This window comes from Rhea pennata, chromosome 24, assembly GCF_028389875.1.
Source record: "Rhea pennata isolate bPtePen1 chromosome 24, bPtePen1.pri, whole genome shotgun sequence".
NCBI classification, from domain to species: domain Eukaryota; kingdom Metazoa; phylum Chordata; class Aves; order Rheiformes; family Rheidae; genus Rhea; species Rhea pennata.
In genome coordinates this window covers 4,732,583-4,756,107 of record NC_084686.1, presented here as the reverse complement: position 1 = coordinate 4,756,107, position 23,525 = coordinate 4,732,583, and the positions used below count along the sequence as shown (strand labels likewise).

At 46.7% G+C, this 23,525-nt stretch overlaps 1 protein-coding gene across 5 annotated transcripts in view; it reads right to left on the bottom strand.

Annotated features, from left to right (window-relative positions):
• Window positions 1–1,554: 1,554 nt before the first annotated feature.
• Window positions 1,555–23,525, bottom strand: part of LOC134150518 (protein Aster-B) — a 68,124-nt gene continuing 46,153 nt past the window's right edge. For 4 of the 5 annotated variants that reach the window (XM_062594512.1, XM_062594514.1, XM_062594515.1 and 1 more), the window contains 12 exons: window positions 21,348–21,463; window positions 20,699–20,855; window positions 19,880–20,069; window positions 19,376–19,519; window positions 18,186–18,304; window positions 16,607–16,749; window positions 15,825–15,928; window positions 15,210–15,413; window positions 14,909–14,999; window positions 12,491–12,598; window positions 8,985–9,102; window positions 1,555–8,188 (listed from right to left, as the gene is read on the bottom strand). In XM_062594512.1, the coding sequence (XP_062450496.1) occupies window positions 8,099–8,188; window positions 8,985–9,102; window positions 12,491–12,598; window positions 14,909–14,999; window positions 15,210–15,413; window positions 15,825–15,928; window positions 16,607–16,749; window positions 18,186–18,304; window positions 19,376–19,519; window positions 19,880–20,069; window positions 20,699–20,855; window positions 21,348–21,463 (1,584 nt within the window). In that variant the 3' untranslated portion in view covers window positions 1,555–8,098. The remainder of the gene's footprint in view (window positions 8,189–8,984; window positions 9,103–12,490; window positions 12,599–14,908; window positions 15,000–15,209; window positions 15,414–15,824; window positions 15,929–16,606; window positions 16,750–18,185; window positions 18,305–19,375; window positions 19,520–19,879; window positions 20,070–20,698; window positions 20,856–21,347; window positions 21,464–23,525) is intronic. The other variant, XM_062594513.1, reaches the window with a different exon arrangement.

Sequence of the window (23,525 nt, the reverse complement as noted above, 5' to 3'; positions counted from 1 at the left end):
AAGAATCCCTTACATGCTCCCTTTCCTTTAACAAGCATCAAAATTCTTACTTCCTCCCATTGGCCTTGTGTGGCAGATTTACTCCTCAAGCACACAGAGGCCCTAGTGATGGGAATAACCTGTGGAGTGGTGTTCTGTGACAGCAGGCAAGCGAGGTGGGACAGGGTATGCAGTGAACCTGTCTATGGGGAGAGCCTTGGAAGGAGGACAGCCTGATGCAAATAGGCAAGCAGATTAAATAAGCTGCATAGTCCTCAGAGGAAAAGGACAGGTAACTTTGTAGACCATAGCACTTTTTTTAAATTGTGGTAGTGTTTTTGTACCATAGTGTAGCACCACCTAGAGGCATAAGTAGGAAATTCTTATTCTTTAGTAGTAATTATTTCTTGTGGTAATTAGTCCGTAGTTTGAATAGTCACTGTTCATCTGAAATGACCCACTACTGCACAGGAATTATGCTGTACCTTCTGTGTTTCCTATACAAACTTGCATTCTGAATTTCATCAGATAAGGCAGAGTAAAATTTGGTTTTTTGGCCTGTATAGACAACAAATAAGTAAGTTTGTGGAGCTCAACAACTAGGATTATGCGGAAAAAAAAAAAACAGGTAGGAGCATTGGCTTGGAGTGGAACTGGACCTTAATACAGAATGGGAGGTGGTTGAGTTTTTTTATACAGTACAAGTTCTTGCACACCTGCTGCAATGGAGCCTGTGCTGCTTGCAAGACTTTGAAAATTTTGCTACACTGATTGCTTCTACATGGTTGTAAAATGCTTGTGAATCAAGGCATGCTTCCCACATATGGAATTCCTCTGCTTTGTTCTGCTGTAGTTTATATGTTCCTAAAATTGCAGAAATTGCAGAAATCTGCGTACTGGTTCCTTAAAACCTAACATCCAAAAGGGGGAAAAATTAATTCTGCTGAGTGTCTTCTCTTTCCCTAAGCCAACTTAGACTAGGCCTCAGGGCAATTTGGGGCATACTCCCAACTCTAGATCCACAGCAGCAGAGGAGGGAGTAGATGGTAAATCCAGGGATTCCATCGCTGACCTGAAGCCCAGGGTGATTTTTAGGTAAGGTCACATAATCTCTTTCCTACTTTTGCTCTGCTCCCTCTCAGTCCTGGTGAAATACTGATAACCTTCTGATGTCGTAACACTGAGTTAATTGAAAACTTCTTGAGAGCTACCTCAGGAGGTAAAGAAGAGCTGTCCTTTAGTACTGCTTCTTCTAATAGTTTACACACAGCTTCTCAGGATGTCTTTATGGATGCATCTGTCATTTACCCACATCCTTCAGAGATGTGACTGACCCGCTGTTTTCTAGGTAGGGGAAACTGTGTGTAAATTTTGCTCAAGACTTTCACAGGAAAAAAAAAAAATGGAACCATCCAAGAGCAGTGTTAAAGGCAGGCTTTGTCCTGGAAGAGATGGTCCTGGTCGGTACCTGGAAAGAGTGTCTCTGTGTATTTGGAAACGACAGAAGAGACTTCAGAACAGGCAAGACAATAAAAACAACAAAGCACTCAAAGCACTCGTGAGTCACGCTGTTTGTTTGATAGTTTTTTTTTTAATTTATACCGTACTTCTGTTGTACTAGCTACTTTACAGTAAGTTTTGGCTGTGTAGCCTTTATAATTCCTAGGTTCTAGCAGGTAAGTTTCATTATCATTTTATCACACTTTGCGCACAGCGCAAAGTTTATGACAGTTAGACAACTCCTAAAACAGAACCATAGTTCCTCCCCCACCCCCCTGAAGTTCACGTTAGCACTACAGGCTGTGTCGGTCTTGGCCAGCAGCACCTGCCCTTCCTCGGCTCTGGTGATGTGACCGAGAAGGGAAGCGCACGCTTAGGGGTGATTTAGGACCCCTTCCCTATCCTTGCTGACATGAGATGATCCTTGTTAATTTGAGATTACGCACAGCAGTTGGCATTGTAAAATCCAGGGCCTCGGGTGGGGAGAGCATGCTCTGGGTTTTTAGCAGCTTTATCCAGCCCTAGAGCCCTAGATGAGGGATGAACTGCAGGAAGAATGACAACGTCCTGGAAGCACCACAGCCTCACGATGCCAAGCCCGGGCAGTTGTAACCATGTATGCCGCAACGTTCTGCTGCTCCTCCTTCCCCTCCGAGCTCCTCGAGCCAAGAGCCAGGTTAGTGCTTCCGTATGTGCTATTACAAGGGAGGTGGGCTTCCGAGGACACAAACTACGTGCACGCAGCACAAGCCCTACCACTCTGCTGGGTAACGTCGCCGTTTCCCAGCAGCCACTCTCCCAAATTCTAGTGCCACTGGGGCAGTTTGGGCCGACACTGAGACATGACCAAGTGGCTCTAGAACCTGAGCTGCGCGTTTGTTTTCACCTCTAATCAGCTCAGAGCTCGGGTCGGGGAAGGTGGCCATTTACGTTAGCAATGGAATTGGCCTAAATGAGTGAGGTAACAGAAATGGCCAGAGGATATTCCTCCCTGAGCCATGTGCAAATGTTAATTCCTTCAGCAGAAGGAAGTCCTTTTCTTACTGAAAAAACAAAACACATTCACTTAAGGAGCGTACAGACTGCAGTGAGGAAAGGCAAGCGGGGACAGCACCGCATCAGTCCACCGATGACAACGGGCATGATTGTCCGGCAGCGAAGGGGAGAGGGGAGGGCCACAGCCCACGCCGCAATGTGCGCGTGGGAAAGGAGGGCCTGGGACAGCATGTATCCGTGCTAACAGCAAAGCCCATGCTCTCTGGCTAGGTACGGGAATAACCTCTATCAACAGTTGATCCAAGACTTGAGATCAGTGTTATTTGGCCAGTGTGCACATTTAGAAAATAATAATATGGCACAGAGAGACTTGGGCTGTAGAAACTGCAAAGCATAGAGAGATCAAAGCATGGCAGGCAGGGGGAATGGGCCAAAGGGTCAGCACAGCCACATCTTGCGAACTAGGTTGCCACATATGGTTTGTGAGCCACTTACCTCAGATGCTTTGGTTTAAGAGTCTCTATTTGGACTATAGTTTAAGCAAGCCCCTGCAGGGTCTTTTAACCAGTGCCGAGACCTTTTGAAAAGTCTGAGACAAAAGTCCACAACCATGCCACAGAATTTCTCAATGGTAGAAAGCCTGGCAAAGATCCTGTTGGAACGAACTCTTTGGATTTCAGCAGGTAACTCGGAAAGCATGGTTTTGCCAAGAACTGCCGGGTGGTACCAGCAGCCTTGGCAAATGCGACAGAATCACCCCCTTGAGCCAGTCCCTTCCTTCCCTAGCCAGCAGCGCTACAAGCTGCAAGCGTTGTTGCTTTAAAGCTTCTGTTACCGACTGTACTTTTCACCTATAGCACACTAGGGAATTGGAAATTTCCACCTTTAAATTAGCAAGCAGCCTGCTTCTGTCCTGGTTAGGGGAAAAGAAACACTGAAAGACTACTTGGTCATATCTTGGAAAATGGCTCGTTCAATACATTTCCTGCCTAGGAAGAATCATGGAAACACTATAAGGACATTGGGTGGAGGACTACTCTGAGGCCATAATCTCTAGAGTGATGGCAGAGCAGGACTCGACATGTTTGCCACAAGCTACAAAAGCACCCCTCAGGGAAGACTGGGCCACACTGCAGACAGAGCCTCTTCCCAGATCACTGCAGCAGTCTGGAGACTCTGTATGCTTCGGTAGTAGCGGTCACAGATGGGTTTTTCAAATACACTGTTGTATGTGCTGGCTTTATGCTGTGCCCATATAAATAAACCCTAAGGATGAGGAGTCACAAAAGTCTTCCCACTTCTCACAGCATAAAAAGACCCATCTAACTAAGCGGGAGCATGTTTACTCCCCTGAAACATCTGCCACTAACCTCTATTTTGAAGCTCGTTTGTCAAGAGCAGTGCTGGTCTTTGGGATTATCTCCATCGCGCTCGCCTAGTGCTGCATGGTGTGAAAGATGGAAACTGCCCTCTCTGTCTCCTTTCTGTTCAGGTGCCTCTGGATCTCTGAAAGGTGATGGAAATGCAATTCTGAGAAGGAAGAGCTGCTGGGGAGAGTACTACAGGCTACACAGCACAGAAGCTAAGTGTTCACCAGAACCTGCGTGTATGTGCTCCTTTTTGGTTAGCATTTCTGACACGCAGAAAGCCAGACAATGAAGTCTGCAAGTGTGTCCACTGCTCAGCCTTGAAGCCGGGCAGGCTTCCCTGTCACCTTTGTAGCTGCACAGAAATCACTGCAGAGCCTAGCCAAAAGGTCTCACTGAGCACCTGGACCAAAAAGTGTCTCTAGCCACTATTAGGAAAAAAAAAAGAAGAAAAAAAAAGAAAAAAAACAAGCCCTCCACCTTCCCATATAAAGAAGGCAGAAAAAAAACCATACTGGATATGCTACGTGGCTTAGTGCTGTAGTCTAAAGTAGCTAAGTAGGCTGAACTCTGTCCCATCTACATATATAGGAGCTTCTGCAACTAACGGGGTCTGATGCGAGAAGAGCGCAGCCTGGCCCGTGAGACTTTCTCAGAAGGGATACGGCAAGGCAGGTGTCATTATTTCAGAGCAGCTTTCAACTTTTACTGCTGTAAGTTGAGCACAGTATCGCACTTTGAACTACTGCCTCTTTCAGTGTAGGTCATTATAATAAAGACGTTATCTCTTAGGTTTCTCTTTATTAGAAAGAGCTGAAGTAGATAAATGGGGTCAGGTGGTCAAAAGCAGTCTGCGGGTATGGCTGAGTATAAGCTGTGTGATACCTGAGAGACACTGGGGGACAGCAAAGCTATGTTACTTCTTTTCTCCTCTCTTAAAGGATTTATGGATAATTTAATATCAGTTAATATCAATTAATACCATAATTCTGTGGATGACACATGCCTTGGATTATTAGCTCTTTTCATACCCCCAAAGTATGGTTGTCCAATTAATTAATAACTGAGCTACTATTCTTTCCATTGCAGGTTCCTCTCTCTCTCTCCTACAAGGAATGCGCAGACACAGCAATGCCCCTGTCTTGGGCACACGTTTCTGATCTTGCCACCTGAAATAATGGAAGCCCTTCATCTTTCCCAGAGTCTACATGCAGATTCTGCACTAGATACATTTAGTATCTATTTTATGATATGCATTACTGCATAGCTGTTACCAGGTCTCAAATTCAATTTGAGCTTGTCCCAGATGGCATAACCCAAAGCACCTCTTTTAAAGTAAGCAGTACAAGGCCAACAGTTACTGGAAATAAGATTGTATGAAGCTGGGATTAATAAGTAAGTATGTTGTCCTCCTGTATAAGCTGGTGAGATATACAAACCAGGAAGTCAGAACATGCAACAACTTTTGCCTTCTCTCTTCCCCCTGCTCTCAGTAAGTAGTATGGTATTTGGCAAGAATTAGGTTACCAGCTGTTGGCATTGATTTGTATGTATTACATTTGGCTGAAGAAATGCCTTCTGAAACATGTATTTTGTAGTTGTTAAGTTTCTGCAAATTAAAACCTAGCTATGCTCACCTGGCAGACTACCAGTGGCAGAAGGATCAGATGGAGGACCTGGCAGGGGAAGTGTGTTTGCGAGGTGCGATGAACTATCATCCACGGTGGGATTTCTGGCACAGGTGAGTAATGCAGGCAAGTAAAGAAGTGAAACTCTGTCAATGAAAGCCAAGCTATCATTTGGCTATGATTGCTTAGGGAAGGCAAAAATACCCCCCTCCTGCAACATTACTCAGGTTGTTCAGTCTTGCTCCTAGAAAGCATTACTAATTTATTCAGGAAATTTAACCATAAAGTGAAAGGGCCGACATTTTCCATGGATGCAGAAGGAATTACTCTGTCCAACAGAACTGAACTGCAGTAGGAGGTATTTTCTATCTCAGCTCTCTGGAAGAGGGCATCCAGACAAAAACCTTGCTGTGGTTTTGGTTAAGACCTCACATCTAGAAAAGAGGAAGGTGGGCAGGAAAGGATTTTTCTATACTGAGCAATTATGGAAGTGAATAATGAGGAAACGAGACTCTTTCTCAGTTAGCGGGGCACGTAGTAGCGGGGAGTCGGTGCCCTCCTGTCCCAAGACTAGCAGCAGAAGGCTCTTCCCAGGCACTAGGAGCTCAGTTTCACTGTACAGTGGCCATTTCAGCAGCCTCACTGGAAAAAGCCAGGGAGTAGTACAGTAGTCAGCAGCATTAAATTAAATAAATAGTCATAAATACAAGTTACAACTCCCTAGTTTCCCAGGCATGCATTTGGCAGTTGTACCTTGACTTTCCCACTCTTAAATGTCTTCTCGACAACCTGTCTTTATCTTCACTCCTTCAAATGTGAGTCTTCCCTGGGACACGTTGGGGTTAGCATTTGATCGTGACACTTGGCTACTTTGGGATAAATCACTAAGTTACCCCTACCAACAGCACCCCTCCCTGGTCAGGCTATGTGAACAAGAGACTCTCTGATTCAGGGACCAGTTACTCACCCTTTTGTCCCCTGCTCTTTCAGTGCCCGTGGGAACTAGAGACAACGGACAAGCTAGAACTGCACCATTTGCGTACGGGAGACAGCCAGTGGACTCCTCCTGCTGAATCCAGGTGTTGAACAAGGTGGAGACTGAGGGCCTCGCATAGCAGCTAATCTACCTGGCTCGGTAAGATGAGAAAGCATTTATTAATTACTCGGGCACCCTGCATCCCACCCATTCGCAATGGTGTTGGTACACTCCACAGCATAGCTTCTCTGCCCTTCTCCCTTATTTGGCTGCTGATGGGAGCTTGAAATTATCCTCCAGAACAAGCAAAAGTGCGTATTGCCTTTGTAATGCATCTCTAGGACCTGACCTGCTTACAGTGCAAAGGCTTCAGTATCCAGCGGATATGAATTGCCTCACACTGTACACATTTGTTCAGATCTGTCCTGCACCCGCTGAGTCCTTTGTTTTCTTTTGGTCCCTGTAACTTCTTCTGGACTGATGGATAGATGCCGTAGATGTAACTCATTAAGTATTCACCATGAAGAAGGCTAGGAGGTATGTCTGAAATGGTGTTGCTGACCAGGGGCAAGAGGAAAGCAGTTCTGTGGAGTTCCTTAGCTCTCCCACCCCACACCCTGCTAAAGCACATGGTTTGGTGGAAAGGAGGGCTTGCAAATAATACTAATTTTGGTTTTGTTTTTAAGTTGGAGCACTCCTGCTGTCGTGGGAAGTCACACAGGTGGCTCTTTCAGCACCAATGTCGATCTTGAGCACAGGGATGACTTAATGTCAGGGACTCAAGCACATGGAAAGCAGAAAACCACAGAAAACATAAAGGGGACACTGTCAAAGGAAATCGAAGTGTGCAGTCTGTGGTGGGCTTTCCTCCATCTGAGCACCAGGTAGGCAGGTACCCCCCTTCCCCACCATCTTCCTGGCTATTAATGCAGTACCAATAACAGGAGTAAACACATCAGTGCTTGGAGAAAGTGTTTCAGCTCGTTTACGTGCTGTACTTTGCTCTCTGAACCAGGCTGGCCAGCACGACAGCAAATTGCATTTCTGCTCCAGGAGACGTAGGAGGCGATTGCCAATGAGACCTGCTGTCTACAGACCTAGAGCCATTCTTTCTGAGGCCTCCTCTCCAAATGCTGAATAGTTCCATAAGGGATTTGGTGATTGCCAAAACCTCTCTGCCCTGAAGCCAGCAAGGTAAGATATTCATGAGACAGTGTCCCCTTTATACATAGGCATTACATAGTTAGTCAGGGACCCTCATGCGCAGGGACGAGGGGAGGGACACTCACTCTGATGCTTCCCTTTGAAACAAACAACAACAAAACAGCCAGACAGACAAACAGCCAGGAATATACACAAGAGTGGTGCAAGGGCCCAGGGGAGCTCACTTCGGTGAGCCCCTAAGCGCACCTCAGTGCTGGGAGAGCCCAGCCCCCCCGCCACACGCACACCACACTACCCCAGAGACACTCCATTTCAGCCAGTGTTGGAGGTCAATCCTTCCTCTCGATACATAGGCTTTTTTTTCTCTTAAAATCTGTATATAATATATATATTTATATTCTGTATATATATATATTTTTATATATATATTTATATATCCTATATACACATATTGCACACCGTCCTCTGGCCTCCTGCATTCCTGCCTGTTAGTGGAAACGTTTCCGTTTCTCCTCTGGATCTGACCCGAAGTCCCGGGACCCGATGCCATTCTGAAGGTTTATTAGCGAGTCCTTCATCTGCAAGACAAGAAACATCTCCCACGTTTTGCTACTCTAAATCCAAGAGGTGAGAGAGCTTTGGGGTTTTTCTTCAGCCCTTCCCCCCCCCCCCCATGCCTTTCAGCTGCCTCGTCGTTCCATACAGAGCACTTTAATTATATTCATCTGTTTTTTTGACACTGATACCTCAGGGCTGGGATGTGCCAGTAGAGAAATGGGGACTGACAAGGGAGCCAGTGAGAGACCATTTTCCAAAATGACCAGGAAGCGGCTAGCAGAATGAGGTGCAAGGTGAGTTGCTCTGTCCATACTGCAGAGCACTCTTCCTTCTCAAGCAGGCTGGTGTACATCTGGCTCTTTGGCAACGGGTGCTGAAACTGCTGACTTTGTGGTATTAAGCGCCGGTGCACAGCATGTCCCCTCGGTTCTCACAAGCTGCATGAGAACCCAGGCTGGAAGGGGAAAGATTCTGCATTCCAAACAGGGATTGACAAGGTCTCTGCAGACCCCACTGGGATGCCGGAGACTAGATGCAAGGTGTAGTGTTTAATCTAAGGTTTTGGCTGCACAGACCTCTCTTCTTGGCTTGCCTGGACTTAAGAGATGAAAGAGAAGCTGTGGCAGCCTATGACTAGCTCTTGGGACCTCCTGCACACACTGATGTCAGAAGAAGCCTCTAAAGGGAGATGGGAGCAGTGATCTACTTCACTGGCTACAGTGGCATCAGGTAAGGCTGGAGGATTGCAGGCAGGCAGCTAAGAGGACATGGTGCCCATCTAGTCACAGCACTAACGGGCCAGAATGGTATGCTCACCTGGTCTAGAAGCATCACCGAAGATTTGATGATCTCACGCCATTTCTGTAGCTCTGAGTCATGATACTTCTGCTGAGATTCTAGTAACTGGGCCCATTCTGTCTGGGATTGGGGTAACCTGTCAGGCAGAATATGAGCGAGAGTGAATCTGGGAAAATTAAGGTCAAGGTGGGCAAGGCAGATTGTGTTGGTTTCTGTCCAGTCTCTCCACCTATGAGGCAGTTTCTCTCCGAATGTGCTTTGTATTTTCCTAAATTGGATACGCTAATGTTACTCTGTTAACCACAGTAATAATAAAGGAAGAAAGACAGACTTGCATTTGCAGAAGTGCCCTACTATAGTTAGAGCTGAATGCCCAGTTTCCAGGGGGAAACCTGAGTACAGAAGGCAGTGCATGCTCGTTGCCTGGGATGCGTGTGTTCTCCAAGACGGAAGTGCTTACATGGACGTTATACTCTTGGACAGATTGCCAGGTACTGCTTCTGTGGTTGTGTTTTTCTAGATATGCTGCATTAACCTTTTTAGTACAAGGCTTGCTCTTTGTCCTGAAGCACAGCAGCACCAGACCTATTTTGCAATGGTAGGTAAGTAAGTGTGGGCACAAGGCCGAAACAGTCCCCCAGGACAGGGCTGGAGGCTTCTGCCTGGAGCAGGTTCAGGGCAGACACCAGCCCTGAGCCACCGAAGGGGAGGTGGCTGCCTGCAGCTGCCGCTCAGGAGCATGTGATGATGGGGCTCAGGCACGTGCCAGCTCTGTGCCTGACGAGCGGGTGGATTGTGGCTGGGCCAAGGCAAGGATAAAGCTCAGCCGAGCAGAGCGAAGTCTGAGAGTGAGGAGCATAGTCAAGGCAGTTGGCAGTGACTGAGGCCAGCACAGGCTGTCTACCTTGGAAGGTAAGCTGAATGTAGCTTCTCTTCTCCTTGCTGGTCTGAACTGGTGCCTTTGTGGGCCCTTAGCTTCTCACATGAGGCATTGCTAAGATTGCTTTGCCTTCTGCTTAGAGTCACAGCAGAGGACAGGCTGTCTTCCTTGATTAGTAAGTATGCTGAATGTTCTCCTTTTGCTAGCCTGAAGCAGGTGCCCTGCAGCTTCTCATAAAAGGCTGCAATACTAATTAACTGCATTACCTGTTGCTAAGATAAGTAAATCTCTCTTATGCCTGCTTAGGTACCTGAGTCCCTCCTCTCTTGTGCATTGCCCATCTTACACAAGGAGACACTGCTTACTTCCTCAAGAATTATATAGTCCTGGTCTTCAGCCTCCTATACCAGAGTCTGAGTAGAGTTTCTAAAGCTACCCTTCCTGTGGGAGTTCTTATATTAGTAAGAGCTCCCCAAACTAACCTCTCTGGTAGGTAAGTTGTTCTTTTTCTTCCTAGCAATTAATAATACTCTACTTTGTTCCCTCTTACCTCAGGAGGAGGAGGAGGGCAGAGAACCAGCGTGCTCTGCCGTGCCTTCCTGCCGTTGCCAACTGCCGTGCTAACTGCCTTGACTACGCTGCTCGTCGCTACGCTCCTTGCGTCGCTCTGCCCGGCTGAGCTTTATCCTGGCCATGGCCCGGCCAAGATCCGCCCACTCATCGGGCACAGGGCTGGCACCTGCCCGGGCCCCGTCACATGCCTCTGAGTGGCAGCCGCAGGCAGCCAGTCGCAGCCACCTCCCCATCAGTGGCTGAGTGCTGGCACCTGTCTGACTCACTCAGCATCCTCCGGCCCTGGGATTTGCTACATAATAGATAATGTTAAATATAACAGAGTAAAAAACACAACAATAAAACAATGGTTTCAGTCACAAGGGTGGGAATTCTAGTCTTTTCAAAAAATAGTGCTCTACTACTAATAAAGACTGCCTTCCTTGTCCAGCTATAGAGGCAACACATTGAGAACTGGTGGTACTTAGTTTGGGGGAACACTGAGTGCCCCTCTCCACACTGAATCTGACTGTCATTGGAACCAGAGATGAAGCAAATGTGGAGCCTTAAACCGCTTCTTAGCATGCCCAGCCTTGGATCCCAGCAGCTGGTTGGGGTCTCTCGCAGGGCAGGGTGGGGTGCAGCACCTATTTCTGCAGCCTCTCTGCAATTGCTGTCGCAAAACGATGAGGTTACCTTTGCAAGGGAATAGTATAACTAACTCCAGTACATGCACATTACAAGAAGCATACAAACACTGTATGAGCCCTACACTAATACTATAGTAGCAGCCTAAATACCAAGAGTATAGAGAGGCTATTAGGGAAAAGAGCAAGCCCTCCCTGAAAAGGAGAAATGGGAAAGCCCATAACAGGAGGCAGGTCCTGTCAGAAAAAGACAGACATCTCTGAAGAGCGTGTCACCAAGATGTCTAAAGACAAAGCAAAAAGCTAGCAAGGAGAGCTCTGCGACCATACAAAAATACTGCCGGGGCGGATGGGGACATCATAAACAAACACCTTACAAAAAGGGGGCTTTATGTTCCCCACCTTAACTGCTAAGAATAGTGACTCAAAGCAGGAAAGCAGGCTTATCCAGCAGTCTGTGTACAGAAAGCACTCGCCTAAAATGCGGGAGGGGACTCGTAACACAGAACTGCTGGCCCATGTTACAAACAAACAAACAACAACATCAAGCCGCCAGTGTAAGTTAAGTGCCATCTGCAGAAAGGGTCTGGAGGGCATCCTGGGAAACAGCAACTGGAAAAAAAGCAGTCTTTGACCTTAGACAAGACGGGAGAGTCTATAATAAAGACTGATCCCAAGAATAAACTCGGGCTGGTTGGATGCAGTCAACATGCCTTCTGCAAAGAACAATATGGAAGCCCTGCTTCACTGCCTAGAGGCCTGCACACATGTCAGTAAGCGCATACTCAGTAAGACATTATGGAAAGGATGCTCAAAAAGCCTTGGACAAGGTCCCACGCTACCAGTTATGAAGAAAGGCTGTCATCTGCAGTCGCTTTTCACTGCTTGCCACCTACACCTCCAGGGAACTCAAGGTCGTGATGGAACTCCCTGTGCCCGCCTACTGCTCCCTCTTCTCCTCCCATGCTATAGCAGTTTGCAGGTATCTGGATCTTTCAAAACACTTATTTCTCAAAGTTAATTGGGTGTCACAAGCTCCAGTTCTCATTGGGATACACATGCTTTTCAGAAATACAGAGAGGTTTAGACATCAAAACAGGGAGGTGACAGCACTGGCCCAAGCTTGCAAAACATTTGTTCCTAGTGCCTGGGTCCTCAATTACATGGGAGAGAGAAGAAGCAGAAGTTGCCTTTAACTCACCGTCTTCTGCTCTAACTGTCCTACAGTATAAGACTTTTACTTACTTATCTGGAAACACTGAGGGCCTCACAGCTTCAGCTACGTAGCAGCTTGATCTGGCTAAAAAATTTTACTTTTCTTATAAATACAGAAGGAAAGCCACCTACTTGAGAACCCTAGGCTCTGGCAGTCTGTAAACTCCTCTATCGAACACGGGAAGAACGCAAGAAGAGACAAACGCAAAACGGACAAGGTGTGGCGTTACCTTTCCTGTAGCCGTAAGCCCTGCCATGCCGTGAGCGTCTGGGTGGTATATTCCAACATCCAGAGTTTGTAGAACAGCATCATATTGAGAATGACCAACAATACCAGACTGGGAATTAAAAAAAAAAAAAAAAAAAAAAAAAAACAGACATGTCAGTTTACTATGAGCACTTTGTAACTCCATTCCCTGCCAGTCCCACTTGGGAAAACACCCAGTGCTGTAACAAGGTTTCTGGGCCCCGGGCCACTCTGTACGGGAGTGAGAATTTAATCCGAGTAAGGGCCAGGTGACCAGAGCTCAAAACCTCGCCTTCTGGGAGAGCTGTGAGAGCAAGGAGGACAGAGAGACAGGGATGACAGATGGAGCAGACAGAACAGGCTAGATGGGTGGCTGTGCTGAATGCAAAGAAAGGGAGGGAAACAGGCAAATAAGGGGGTAAAAAAAGAGCGACAATACCTGAAACAGATCCTAATGGGAGCAGGGAAGAGAAAAGACGGAGTAGCTGCAGGTTAGAAGCAGACTGACACAGAATGGGAAAAACTGGACTGAGCGGAGATAGCTCAGAGAGGGTACGGAAGATATATGGGGGAGGAGGGAAGAAAGGAACAGTGGGAAGAGAGTCAAGAAGGAAAAACAATATTCACGCGCCTGCAACTGTGGGTGAGAGTCAGCAAAAGCTGAGCTGTGGGAGGCTCTTGTGGTGAAGCACAGAGCGTGCTCAGGTGCAGCACTGTCGATACGGAAATGCACGTTTCAGCCTGCGTGCACCCAGCCCTTCGCTCCTGACACCGTTCCCAGAGATGGGAACACCACGGCAGGCCACGCAAGCCCGCGCTCCTACCAGACAGGTACTGTAACTGCTCCTGCCCCGCCGCCAGCCCGCACTCGCATTTCCACTCCTCCCGTCCATCAGCCGCAGTGACAGGCTCAGGCAATAGATTCCAAAATAACGCGCTTGTGCCTGTCTCTGAATACTGCTGCTATTTTGCCTGAATAATGGCCCACTATAAGCCAGTTCAGGCAGATGGCAACTGGCCAGATGTGTTCTGGAAATGTTAACGAAGGGTGCTCTGACCACTCTATGCTAGTAGCCTGTAAATAGAGATTGTTCTAAAGCATTTGTGCTTTCCTAGCAAAAACATCAGTTGTGTCTCGGCTGTCCAGACAGAGAAGACGGCACCAGGCTGTCTGCCCGCAAATGTCTGCCGTATGGCCCACCTGTCTCCCACAGATACCTGCACTGCTGCTACATGTGCAGTCACATCTACCCAAACGCCAGACAGCTACTGAACTGCCTTTGGTGGGAAGCTTTTGATTTGCTGCTGTAAATCTATCCAGTCTTTATGGGAAAAGGAAACACAAAGGAGCTAAATTCTGAAAAGTAACATCAGTCTACAAATCTCAGCTTCTTCAGACCTCACAAAAAGACGGATGGAGCTTAACAAAAGAACGCGCAAACATCCTCTATTCCTCGAGGGTTAGCGTAAGGTTGCCATTTCCCTAAGTGCTGAAAAGAAACCCCAGCCGTATCCAGATCACTCCTTCAGACTGTACTGCTTCGGAGTCCAGTTCTGCCACAGCGGCAACACTAACGCATGAAAGCTCTAGACAGCCCAAAAGGCAGAGATTTGATAAATATTGCTGGGTTTTGGGCCTAACGGTAGAGTCACAGGGATATGCGGGCTCATTTTGAGCACAGATCCAGAAAGTCCAAGACCAGCAACTGTGAAAGGTGGTGGCAGAAACAGGACTCAGTGTAAACCTAGTTCTTGCTGCCCAGCTAACATCTCGCCAATCTCTCTTGCTTCCTGTGATCTTTCCTGATAACAGCTAGCTTGTTGGCATATGACATTGAAAGACATGGTTCACAAAATACATTGTTTAGAAGACATCAGAAAAATTAATCAAAATCTCTAAACTGCATCCCCAAAATAAAACAGCCACTCTGTGTTTGTCCAATTTCCCTTAACTGTTGACTCGCTTCTCCTTGCCTGGCTTGCCCTTTGCCTTGTGTGCCAGCTAACAACACTGCCTGTGTCCCATACAGTACAGCAGACCTCCCTTGAGGACTCCTAGGTACATGCAGGAACGTGGAGCCTGTGCTTGGTTAAAGCAAGGTCAGAACTGAGGGGAAAGCAGAGACCTTGATGAAATAAGAAGCTACTGAGCCAAATCAGTGGCTGGTTTAGGTCTGCAAGAGCTGTGATCAAGCCAGACAAAACATTTGGTGGGGCATTTGGGAGAAATTTTAACTCATCCTTTTCTGCATCTCATTGCTTGTCTGTCCTCGACAAAGTTTGGGAACAGAGCGGAACAACAGAGAGAACAGACTGGCACAGGGGAGCACAGAATGCCAAAGACACAAAAGAGGCCCAAAGAAAGATGGACTGTGAAGGGAGAGCAGAAAAGATCACTTACACACAACTGATAACAAGGAGCAGCCTGGAGACACTCTGCAGGTGGAAACCGCTGGGGCTCTCCTCAGGGATGTGCCGTGTCTGAGTGGAACCTGAGGAGATGCACTTAGGCAGTGAAAGGCCACCCGATGGGCACGGCAAATCTCCACCCACCCCTTCATCTCATTCAAACACATGCATCAGCTGCTCTAGAAAACTCTGATCCCTCTCTCCCATTAACCCTCCCTGCAACACAGCTATGGCTTGTCTCCAGAGGTACCCAGTTCTCCACCCTAACCCTTAGGTGTCTGCGCGTTTCTGACCTGCCACATGCTTGATTCGATGTGCAACCTCCTCATCTGTGGGGGTGGTGACAGGACTCAGCACCTCCTCCAGGTGTGGCACCCGCAGGTGGGCATGGGCGCGTTTCCTCCGCCGCACAGTCGACTGCTTGCTCACTTTCTCTTTGGGGGATTGTCTGTGGACCTCGGCCAAGTACGTGCTCTCGGTTTTGGTCAGTTCACTCTCTGCAGAGAAAGGAAAAAGAGCTTTAATAGGAGGGGCACCATCCTTGCACACTGACATCAACTTAGAGCCCTCTAATGGCACAGCTGCTTGGTGGAGCACCAGCTGAACCAAAGCATCCTGGCATGGGCTGGCGCTGGCTGTGCCAGAGGAAGATAACCCTGCATAGCCCTGACTGTCTGTACTCATGCCAGAAAGCAGGATCTGTGTAATTCCAGCAAGTGCTTCCAACCACTGTGATAATAACCTTAGCTTGGCCCCAGCTGAAAGCCACCCTGAGAGCTGACCCTGTGAAGGCTGGCAAGCAGATACCACACTGTTTGCTGCTTGCTTACAGAGAAGCGTGCACAGACTTCAGGGTGCCACTGTTTGTGGGACATTACCGCAGCTCCAGTCATTGCCAGTCTTCTTACCCAAATGACGGAAATAATCTTCTAGGCCACTCCAGAAATTTTTCTCGATGAAGGATTTCACCAGCCCCCAAGGCTGTTTCCTGTAACGTAACTCTGTGGAAACCCTATGTGAAGGAGGGAAAGTCACACTGAATTTTGTTTCCAGGAGGTGATATCAATTCACAAGCCTTTTTCCATGTAAATATGCAAAATAATTATGCACAATGTTACTTCAGGAATGGTCTTTGCCCTTCGTGTTTCTGGGTCGGAAGCATTGCATGAAATGTCCTTCTAAAGACAGCAGCAGGAAGGCCTTAAGGGAGCCTCACCAGAGAGGACACCCAAGACCTTTGGCCAAGTGGCAGAGAGGCAGATTACTAATCCAAGTCAAACGCAAACGCCCATAGCTCTGCCTGGTACCAAACTCTTCTGCTGTCCCCCACAAATGCTTCTCTCCAGAGAGACAGTCTCTGGAGCTACGTCCCATTGCCTACTGCATTTTGTTTACTGTGCATGCCAATTGACTCTGCAAGCCACTGCTTCAAAGAAGGGGGCAAGAAAAGTCTGTAAATCTTGTTCCTTATCCAACTGCCACTCCTCTGAAGCTGTTTATTGTTTGCTCGAGGTCACCACAATAGATGGCTGCCTCTCCCGCAGCAGGAGGGTTCTGACGACAAGAATGAAAAAATAAGGTTAAGTTCTCCCCAACCCCTTCTGACACACCAAGCTGCAGAATTCCCACCCCAGTTCCCAGAGGTGACTTCTGGTTGTCAGCAAGGCTCTTTACCCCACAAGAAGTATACCTGAGTCGGCTTTTGTTTCTGGCAACACGGGTCAACGTGTAGCGGTTAATAGTGTAGAAATAATCGTGGTAGGGAACGTCGTGAGTTAGCACCTCTGCATCTATGACATAGCACTCGCTTTCTTGGCTGGCTTTGTACATTGTCTGCATAAAAGACAGCATGCAAGGCAATCATTAGTCTGGTTAGAACGAGGCTGCGGTAGATAGGCATCTTCACTACCACTTTACAAAAACAGTTCCACCACAAATAAGAGACCATGCACATGCCTGAGCTCCATCTCTACAATTTTTCAATAAATCAGCTCATCTTTTCTGACAGGCATATTCAAGAAAACCAAAAGTTCCTCTCAGGTGTTTCCCAATGGCATATTTCAAAATGGGCAAACATTCCAGTAGCTCAACCTCCAGCATTTTTTTTATTATTAGTTACTAGTTACATACACTGCCACATGCCACATGAGTACCAATTCTTCAGGGCCTCTGCAAGTGATCAACGTTACTTCTCACTAAACCGATCAGTGGCTCATAAGAGAGCAATCTGATCTAATACCAGAGACTGCCCTGCTTTGAGCAGAGGTTGGACCGGATGACCTCCTGAAATCCCTTCTATCTTAAATTTTATTCTGTGATTCTAAATATCAGAAAACCTCTCACTCATCTTTTTTAAGTGCTTCCGATCTTTCTGACTTTGCCCTAAAACAAATCTCTCGAGGGGGCAGACACAGTAACTGCAGACTCATACGTGGAAGTATGGCTCTCCTTACAGACTCCTTCCACTTAACTCTGCAGCAAGGACACCGCAAAGCGTGTCTCTGTGGCTGACCCTATATTCAGAATCAAAAAGCTCATGTCCCTGCTTGCCTCAGAGTGCACTACTTCCCTCTAACTATCGCTCTCCTATTCTGTCTCTATCTTCCCTGCACACAATCTTTGCTTCAGCACAGTTTCCTTCCATCCTTACTTGTGGGTACACATTGCTGCTGAGATCCTCTTCTGTCATGTATTACCTAGCCACTCCACCTTTTCTTGACTTCCTCTTACTATTCCTCCCAAGCTAACTCAAGCCTTACCTGCAGCCCCTAGCACACACAGTCAGCCTGGCTCTTGTAGTGCATTGCACCTCCCATTTTTCACCTGTTAAAACAGGTCATCTGATTCCCCCCACCAGTAAAAAGACTGGACATCACTATGAAAAGCTGTGGGAAGGACTAGCTGACAGTATCTGACCTTCTTGCCAGTCCTGCTAATGAACAGCATGTTTCACTGACCACAGCTCAAGACCACCCGTACAGTCAACAAGCATGGTTGTTAGAATACACTGCTTGTTTGCAAATTGATCTGCTTTTGATGGAAATTTTATGGTCTCTTCCTTGCCCTTCCTTGCCACGCAATCCAGTGTGTGTAGAAGACTAGCTATTCACATCTGCAGTGATACTGGGTAGCAAGTTAATACAAGAAAAAAGTATAAAGGAGAATGTATAGGGAGAACGAAAACTTGCAAAGCCGCAAGCCTGAGCCATGAAAATAGACGTCAGATCTGTTTCTACAAAGCATTATGTCCCTGCTGCCCTTTCACATACCTGTGTCTCAGTGACAGTGGCAGTTTTAGGGGCCAGAGGGTTGGTGAGGGTGATAGTGTACAGGATCACTCTGGTCTGATTGCCATTTTCTTCCTTCTTCCAGGGATGAAAGATAATATCTGGGAGAAAAAACATAAAAAACAAAAAAAAAACAATACTCCATTAAAGTAACTGGAGAGGGGTCTCAGGTCAGTTCCCTGGGGAAAGCATAATCACACAACCAAGTTCAAGAGAGTATTTCCTGCTCCCTGCGGAGCCTGGCAGCAGTAGCAGTAGAGCCAGATCCAGTGCTAAAGAAAGGTCTCCTGTCCTAAATGCTCTCACGGCAGGGACGAGGCATATCAGCACAACAGAGGGACACAACCGCTGGTATTGTACCACTCCCAAGATTAGGTGGAGACATCTGTGCCTGGGGCTGTCAATCGGACAGTTAACATATGATTTCTTATTTTCTCCGGGGCCTTTGCCTCGACCTTTCAGAGTCCCACAAGTCTGCTACTCAGAGGGACAGGCAGAGCAGCTGTAGAAAGAGCCTCATTGTAGCAAGGCTTCAGATTTAGAAGTGCCTGAGGAATAAGAAGTCTAGGAAATACTTTCGCCTCTTTCAATGTATGAGGAGGGGGAGAGGCTGGAGGTCTCTCTTTTTGCAAACTGAGAGTGACAGGGAAATGGAAGACCTCAGTATGCTGAGGAACACTCTCTTTGTAGAGTCATCAATTGCACAGTCTGTCCCAGTGTATGAAGCGGATTTTTCTACAGACTGGTAAGCCTTCAATGAACTGGTCTTAGGTGATGTTAGAGGGAAAGAAAGAAAAAAAGAGGGAGGAAAAAGAGAAGGAGAAAAAGAGAAAAAGAAAGACACAAAGAAAGAGAGAAAGGGAGAAGGAGGGGGAAGAAAAAAAAAGAAAAGAAAAAAGAAATAAGAGCCTGGCTCTTCTACAACCTTAGATCTAGCTTTTACAAAATATAGCAAATATAGTTTAGGTAGCCAAACAAGGCTTGTTCTAACTGCTTTTAATTACTGACAAAAGCTATCCCAAGATTTTCTCAGAATATTACCCAAACCCTTTATCTTCAAAGTTGCATCTCCAGGAATGTACTCAAGAACCACACGCAGAGACCTTCCTTTTGTGCAAGTCTTTGCTCCTGTGCCCATCATCAGTCACTGGGCTTCAACCTATGCAGCTCACCAGAAAACCGGCGCTGTTCCATGAAGTCCCTCTGGAACTGGGAGTCCGTGAAGAGCAAGTCATATAGTTTGTCCACGCTGAAGTTGAACACTTCATTCACATACTGACGGCCATTCAGATCCTCGTAAAAGGCCTGGACTTCCCCTGTGAGGAAACAGGCCCGCAAAGCCCAACCATGATCCTGTTCTTTTAGACTTTAGTTAGTTTTACTTTGACCTCAGTGAAGACAGGACCCAAAGGAGGTGGTTCTACCCTTTTCCTCCACTGATCCCAAGGCAAGAGTTACAACACCAAAAGGGGTGATTAACCACATGGCGTTATTTCAGTGACATTCTTCCAGCCACCTCCCACACATTTGCTTTCTGCAGCCCAGAATGGGAGTTCTTTGTGCCTTCTGAAATCGTAGGGCTCAGAAAAGGGGTTCGGAAATTGCTACCCCAGTCCTTCACTGGAAAGAACAGTAGAAGGCTGAACACAACGCTGACAAAGTGGCCCTTCCCCTACCTTCATCATGGGTCTCCGATGAGTCACTGAGCTCAGTGGGAATGTCTTCGTTGTCATTGAAGTCCAAGGAAGGGGAGTTCACGGGGGCAATGATCTCTATCTTCTCTCCCATGATATTTGCAATGGCCAGGTCTTTCTCCACAGGAGACTCTACCACTGCCTCCTCCTCTTCAGGTAGCACTCCATCAAACTGCAGCAAGAACAGAGCAAAATGAGGGCACAATCAGCACCTGGAAAGTGGTGGTTACCTCTGTAAACTGTTTAAATCTGTGGGACAATTTTCATAGCTTTGAATGTTTGTGTGGCTTCAACACACTGAAAAGTTGGCTAACAGAGGCAGGATGGGTTACCCCACGCTCTTTGTAAAACACAGGGATGTATTAAATCACCTCCTCTTGAAGAACCACATGCAGTTCAAGTTTGTGATGTACACCAGTTTTTTTTCTTTCTTTCAAATGCACACACATAATGACAGAAAGAACATGAACAATACTATTTTTTCTCTCTGAACAAGTGTAGGAAAATCTGAATTCAGGTTAAATTTAAATAGGTCTGCTCTGGCGTGATACTATGAAGGCACACAGCGTTTCCTAGAGGATAAGTGAAGGAAGGGAAAAAAAAATACAGCCCTTCTCCAAAGCCCTACTTCTTTTACTCTGAAACTACAGACGGGAAGATGCCCTTGCTGCTGAAAGTCTCAATTCAATGGCTTTTCAGACAGGCAAGTTTTGCTCATTTTTGCTCAAGTGCCGTGCCCACAGACATCAGTGACTCAAGGACCGCGGGTCAGCTGCAGTGGCAGAGGACACTGACACTTACCGAGGCAGGTGCTTCACTGCTTCCTGTAGATGTCAACGTGCTGGCAGTGACAGATTTCTTTGGCAGCTGAGGGCTGGCTTCTGGCTTGGCCTCCATGCTGCTTTTTGAGGAGCTGTCATTGACTTCATTCTCTTCCACGGGGATTTCTTCACAGTAGCTGAGACCCCACAGAGAACACAGGTTTTTATGTTTACACCTCTCAGTGCAGCTACAGCTGGACATGTGGTGCAAGTAAGACAGTTGTTACGCAGTTGGCAATCTGACTGGAAGCAGAAATGGCTCAGTGCAGGGGATATCAAGCCCAAACTTCTCAGGTGTTTACACGAAGAACTGACAAACATCAGCACTTCCTGACCACGTAACACACAGCCTGGCCTGGTGACTGGGACATTTTGGTATTTGCCAGGAACGAACAGAATTGATCATTTAGCTTGGTGAGGAAAGAAGCAGCCATTTCAGTTCCTACTGACATCCATGAGGAAATGTTATGCTTTAACAGATATGCTTTTTCAGATATTGCACTTTTAAGGACAAATACTTGGCCAGAACCCAGAATCTCTCACAGGGAAGAAATCAGTAGCATCAGAGCTCTTGCCTTCTCCAGGCCAACTTTCTTCATCGCAACCAGATTTTGTTCCTGCTCACTCACCCCATTGTGTTGAAGTCATCGTCAGGAGGCACATAGTCTTCATCATCACTGGTCAGACCCAACTCATTCCCGTAACACTGGTGGACAAAGTGCCAAAGCTCCTTTGGACAGAGAGGCTAAGGGGGAGAACAGAGAAGAGCATGTGTTTTCACCTGAGAATCCTAAAAGCTAATGAATTCACTTCACTTCACATCTACACTGGGTCTTGCACTTCCAAGTACTAATTTGGTATTGACTAAATAATTTTCATATTTGACTTAGGCAACAGGTCATGGCAGTGAACAGCACTAAGGACTGTGATGCCTTTTTCCCCAGCCCCAACCAGTTCCCCACTCTCAGGAGTATAAAGTTTCTTGCCCTGAAAGCAGAAGTGAAAGATTCTGACACAACCCCTCATAGGAGGTCAGAGGCGGACTGCGTGCTATGGGGAGGGCGGCCCAGGTCCATGCTGGTAGGGGTTGCGGGCACAGGTGTTCTTACACGCTTGTGTCAGGTGGACTTAGGAAGCGCCCTGATCAAGGATAACAGGCACTTCGGCCAAGCAAGATTTTACTGTCAGCTCAGGTTCCGCCCTAAAATCCAACTTGGTTATTTTTCTGTGCCATAATCTCACGTTATTCAAAACACCTTCAGAAAGCCAACACCAGGCTACATCCAGAGCAGCACAAGAAATGAGGGCTTCTGCATGTTTAATAAGCTCTTGCAGAACTCTGATGCTGTATTTGTCATAATGTGAGCAATAATTCTGCATTTTCTAGGAAGTGATCTCTCCTCCATACAAGTTCTTCTCCTCTCCTCTGCTATATCTCCAACTATCCCAAACTCCAAAGCCTTAGGAGTTTTCTTCCTCGAGCTTGTTTAAATTAAAACTGCCTTAAGTTTTATTCACAGTTTAAACTATCTGAAACAGCAACAAAAAGAGAGAAAAGTTTCCTGCTGCAGTTCAAAACCAAGAAGAGTTTATCTCACTGGGTATTACTGTGAAAAGCATGCATCTATCTCCAGTTAGAAAGAAAAAATGAATTATCAAGATGACTCTCTAGGACTGCAGATCAGTTGATCACCATGACTGCATCCTGGAGCACCTACGAAATGGGGCTGGAGAACTCGTGACTTAAATCTGTGGCACTGGGATGAAAAGGGCTGTTTTTTTACTCATGAGAAATTTATGACCAATGACAAAAATTTCTTCATAATCAGGGGAAACAAATCTAGTGAACTTTTTCAGAGTTGGCTGGAACTTCTTCCTGCAGTTACTGTATGTGATAAACTAGGGAAATTTTAATCTAGCTCCTAATAGTGCAGCACTGTCAAAGTAAAATCAAAGGCATGGAAAATCTCAATTGAGAAACCTATCCAGAAGAGTATCTTCCTCTGTTTCACCTTCTTCACATACACATTCTATTTAATTCACATGTTTTATCAGGAAAACAGGGTCAGGTTCCTTCTTTCTCCCCCCCTCTCTCCTGCCAGTCTTGGACCCTAGATTTGGGAAGGGAGCTCTTCAAGCATTTCCTGCCTATTCTGCTCCAAATCTCAGTTCCCATTTGCTTTGACCTTGAATCCAAGGGCACTGAATTCTGTTATGAACTTCACAAGGCTGATTAAATTACAGCATACGGTAGCAATACAAGCCACCCAATGCAAAGTGATCCTTTTGCATACTAAGTATTGCCCTGATTTAAGGATGGGGCATTCTGGTGCTTGATTACTTAATCCTTCAGGTATGGTACGAACTCAAGCTCAGAACATCTCAAAATGCCCTGTAAGATCGGTTCATGAGTCCCACTCCTGCAGCGAGCCAGAAATATTGAGTGGACTGTGGAACCGCTACTCAGATCAGATGCAAGATACATGGGGCCTCTGGCATAGCAGTGCACATCCCTGCCTTATTTTAGAATTCAACCTACTGAGCTCTTACCAGCACACACTGCACCTGCCATCCTTCTCAGATGTTTTGGGGGATGCCCTGAACACACATTCTTGTCCTGTCCTATCTTGAACTCTAACCTTTTGAACCACAAACTTGCTAAGAGCTCTGCTTGTGGAGTCAGTTACTAGCGCCACAGTTTTTTACTGCCTTCTGGCCTGTTTCACTTGAATTAAGTATCTCACAAAAACTCCTTCCTGTGACAGACGCTTCCACACCTCAGCAGAGGCACACAGACACATGTGCAA